Source organism: Sceloporus occidentalis, unplaced genomic scaffold (assembly GCF_023333645.1).
Source record: "Sceloporus occidentalis isolate IW3139 unplaced genomic scaffold, rSceOcc1.0.p SCAF_1, whole genome shotgun sequence".
Lineage (NCBI taxonomy): Eukaryota > Metazoa > Chordata > Lepidosauria > Squamata > Phrynosomatidae > Sceloporus > Sceloporus occidentalis.
This window is the reverse complement of record NW_028316981.1, coordinates 274,539,431-274,543,598: the sequence shown is the minus strand read 5'-3', so window position 1 is coordinate 274,543,598 and position 4,168 is coordinate 274,539,431. Positions and strand designations below refer to the sequence as shown.

Sequence of the window (4,168 nt, the reverse complement as noted above, 5' to 3'; positions counted from 1 at the left end):
GGAGTCCAAAACAAGAAAGACGACAACAAGAAGCCTGGAAGGCCATAGGCGCGCGGGAATCATGAGGCCCCGCCCACTTTCTGGAGCGGCGCGCGCTCTTTTGCCGTCGGGAAAGGGGGCGTGGCCGGGGACCCCTATAAAAAGGAGCGTTCGTTGGGGGCGGAGCTTAGTCCTCGTATAAAGTCTTTAAAGAGAAGATCCTTCCTACTTTATCGCGATAGTGATGCCGCGGGGCAGAAGAAGAAGGAGAGGAGACCCGGAGCCTAGTGGCGGGACTCAGGGCCAGCCGGTGTTAAGCAAATTCTTCCAGCCCATAGGAGCCCCCAGGAAGGCCGAGGGCGCGGCGGCGGCGGCGGCTCCACCCCTCACGGTGCGCGGGTCCAGGGCCTGGCCTTCTCCGGCCCTAAGGCAAACCTATCAGGAGGTCTCCCTGGCCAGTTTCTTCAGAGGGGAGGGGCTTTTCTTGCCAGCCCCTTCCTCTGAGGCTGAGAGAGTGTCACCACAAGCTGAACAACATCAGCCAACACTGGCTGCATGTGAAAGGGATCTAGGAGTCCAAGTGGGCCACAAGTTGAACATGAGCCAACAGTGGGATGCAGCAGCTAACAAGGCCAATGCGATTTTAGGCTGCATCAACAGAAGTATAGTGTCTAGATCAAGAATATTGATCTAGACACTATACTTTTATTGATGGTGCCCAGAACTGGAATATTGTGTCCAGTTCTGGGCACCACAATTTAAAAAGGACATTGAGAAACTGGAGCCATGTGTCCAAAGGAGGGTGACTAAAATGGTGAAAGGTCTGGAAACCATGCCCTATGAGGAACGCCTTAGGGAGATGGGTATGTTTAGCCTGGAGAAGAGAAGGTTAAGAGGTGATATGATAGCCCTGTTTAAATATTTGAAGGGATGTCATATTGAGGAGGGAGCAATCTTGTTTTCTTCTGCTCCAGAGAACAGGACCAGGAACAATGGATGCAAGCTACAGGAAAAGAGATTCCAGCTCAACATTAGGAGGAACTTCCTGACAGTAAGGGCTGTTGGACAGTGGAGCACACTCCTTCCTCTGAGAGTAGTGGGGTCTCCTTCCTTGGAGGTCTTGAAGCAGAGGCTGGATGGCCATCTGTCGGGGATGCTTTGATTGAGAGTTCCTGCATGGCAGAATGGGGTTGGACTGGATGGCCCTTGTGGTCTCTTCCAATTCTACGATTCTATTCTATGACTTGCCCAGTGTCACTCAGTGGTTCAGTGGGGATTTGAACCCTGGTCTCCAGAGTCATAGCCCCACACTCAGACCATTTCACTATGCTGGCTCTCACTCTAGAAATCATGCAATTTCACACCAATGTTAAGGGCTGTAGCTTCAAGCTGTGGAATCCCGGGGTTTGTAGTTTTGCATGGTCTTTAGTCTTCTCTGCCAAAACTACAGATCCCAGTGTTCTGTAGGATGTAGCCATAGCAGTCAAAGTGGTGTCAAAGTGCATTATTTCCACAGTGTACAGAAATGTAGGTCCTTTCTTAAAGTAGCTCCTGTCTTACGTTTTTGGGTAAAGGTTGGACTCCTCATTCTTTCATTTTAGCTGTAAGTGTTCACTTTAGTCTCATGCTGCCAACTTCTTTCTTTCATTTAGTCTCAAAGGTGCTACAAGATCAAGTTCGGCACAGCTGCAAAACCGTAACTTATAATAATTCGTGAAATTCCGAGTGACCATTGAGAGCTGCTGATGTCTCTTGGAAAGCCCTGTGATGAAACAGTGTCTTTACATATAGCTCTTTGAGCTTTATTGACACCCCCCTGAAAAAAATCCATGAGCCACCATAGGACCAAATGTATTGCTCTGACACTGAGTTTGGACTTGAGTACTCCCATTTTACCTCAGTCTCATCAGGTCACCTGCATCTATCTTGTGTGATGCTGTGACTGATTCCCATGAGATCAGAACTTTGGGGCAAAGTTGAAAAACATTTTTGGTAATAAATATGGAGTGGAGAAAATAAAGAAGCTGAAGTAAATTCATGGACAGTTCTATCAGTGGCTACTAACCTCTTTTTCTGCCTGCTGCATGTCACTTTCTTCAGTCACATGAAGGTGAAGGTGATTGCCCTGGAGCTCTGGTTTGTCCACAGTAGGAAAAAAGATGCTGAACTTGAAGAACCATTGATCTGATCCAGTTAGGTCCTCACAATCTTTTAAGGAACTAATGAAAAGAACATGGTTGTTGGAAAGTTATGATATTCAATATAGAAATCACACAATGAATTTAGTGGAGTAGTTGAAATCATTTGAGCCTATCTGGTCTTTTTGTGGTCCAAGTATAATACTGCCTAAATTCAGATTACATTGTAACACTTTGAGCAATTAAATCTTCTTTGCAAGTTCTACTAATTTCCTTGTCTCAAAAATTTTGGCTTATGCCTCATAAAATGCCACCAGGAACTTGGGATTAATCACTAGTTGTGTTATAATTATAAGTATGGTTAATGGAGAAGCTTACAGATAATGTCAAGAGAACCTCTGGGACAAGGAACTGTAATCAGTACAAGGAATAGTGGTTACCTCTTATAGAATATATAAACTTCAATTCTCATGCTTATGTTCCACCACAGCACCACAAGAGATTTTGGTTTGGTGTTTTGAATGAGATCTCAGTTTTGTAAATCTTGTGTTTTTAAAATAGAATGATGATGCAATTGTGTTTTACCTTTTGTATACAATAAAAGTATTTTTTTATAGATTTATACTATATACAGTCCTCCTTCTGTTTTCGCAGGGATCAATTCCTCCACCTCCACCACCCCCCGCAAAAATGGAACATATGCATATTCAAGCCCTATTGGCTTGAATGGAGGCATGCCCCCATGCGCGTGGGTGATGTGGACGCCCCCCATTTTAACCCCTTCTGTTTGCCTCCCACGGATCATAGGGATGCAGATCCCAAGTCTGTGAGAATGGAGGGCGGACTGTGTACTCATGTATAAATTTCATGTAGAATTTTTAGTCCAAAAAACTGACCCAAAAAAACTCTGAGCCGTCTTATCCACAAGTCATAACAAAAGCCATAATTTTGGCTCAAAAACCTGCCCTCGACATATCCATGAGGCCTACGTATAATTGGGTATATACAGTATTTTTTAAAAATACTGTTTTAATAAAACAATATATTTATAATTAACAGTTTCACCTGTTGGTATTGTTTTCTTTAGGCTCATGAAGCTGAAAGGAAAAAAAGATTTATAAAAAACAAAGTACATGTTGAGAAGTATTCAGAGCCTCTGCAGAAAAGAGAAAAGGAAGAGAGTGAAATAGAAGATACTGGTGAGTTCTTGTGTAAGATGGCTAGCTATAATTTTATTTGGGAGACATTACTTTCCTGCCCCACAGTTCAGTGGCTGGGATCTAAGGGCTGAGCTCTTGTGCCTCCAGAACTGCACAGTCCTCCTTCCCTGATGTAGGCCTTATCTTCATCCAGAAGGTGCTGCAGAAACTCAGGGAAATCTCTGTAACTGTACCACTTTGTCACCTGAGAGTTGTACAGTGTTAAGAAACTGATTCAGGCTGCAGGTCTGTGCTGTGTTTCTTGAACTCTTTTGAACTCAAAGGGACTTGCTTTTGAGTAGACATGTGTAGGGTTGCTTGATCAATCTGTTTCAGGCAAAGTGTGTTCCCCAATAGTAATAGTATTTATTTTGCCAGAGTCCAATGAGAGTGATGTGAACGATGCAACTCTGGCCCTCAGTTCATAAGACTGATATTCATTTGGTATACTTATCTACTGCTGCATGTGTGTTTATTCTGATGTTAGACATACACCAGCAATTATTATTTTTACCCTCAGAGTGAAGAGGAACCTGTTTTGCAAGCCTTTCTAATGTAGTTTAGTTTTACCAGCCGTTTTACTGATAATGTAAATATATTCTGTTCTTCTGTAATGTTTTATATTACATTTTATCATTATCATACACTACTTTGAAATCTTCAAATATAATCAGTTTGTTAATGTTTCCCATTAAAATAATTCTTATGTTTTATATGCAAATAAATACATATATTCAAAAATAAAACAATTATTTACATAGTAAAATGTCAAAAATAAAATTTAATTATTTGGAAGCATAATTATGAGAGGTTTCTTGGGATATATTCCGATGATTTCCGCCTTTCTCTACA

General features: G+C 42.3%; 1 protein-coding gene across 1 annotated transcript in view; it reads left to right on the top strand.

Annotated features, from left to right (window-relative positions):
- The first annotated feature begins 186 nt into the window (after positions 1-186).
- The window catches only part of MSH3 (mutS homolog 3), a 74,366-nt gene continuing 70,384 nt past the window's right edge, over positions 187-4,168 (top strand). Inside the window, exons 1-2 of the mRNA XM_089493845.1 lie at positions 187-370; positions 3,205-3,316. Of these exons, the coding sequence (XP_089349971.1) occupies positions 224-370; positions 3,205-3,316 (259 nt within the window). The 5' untranslated portion in view covers positions 187-223. The remainder of the gene's footprint in view (positions 371-3,204; positions 3,317-4,168) is intronic.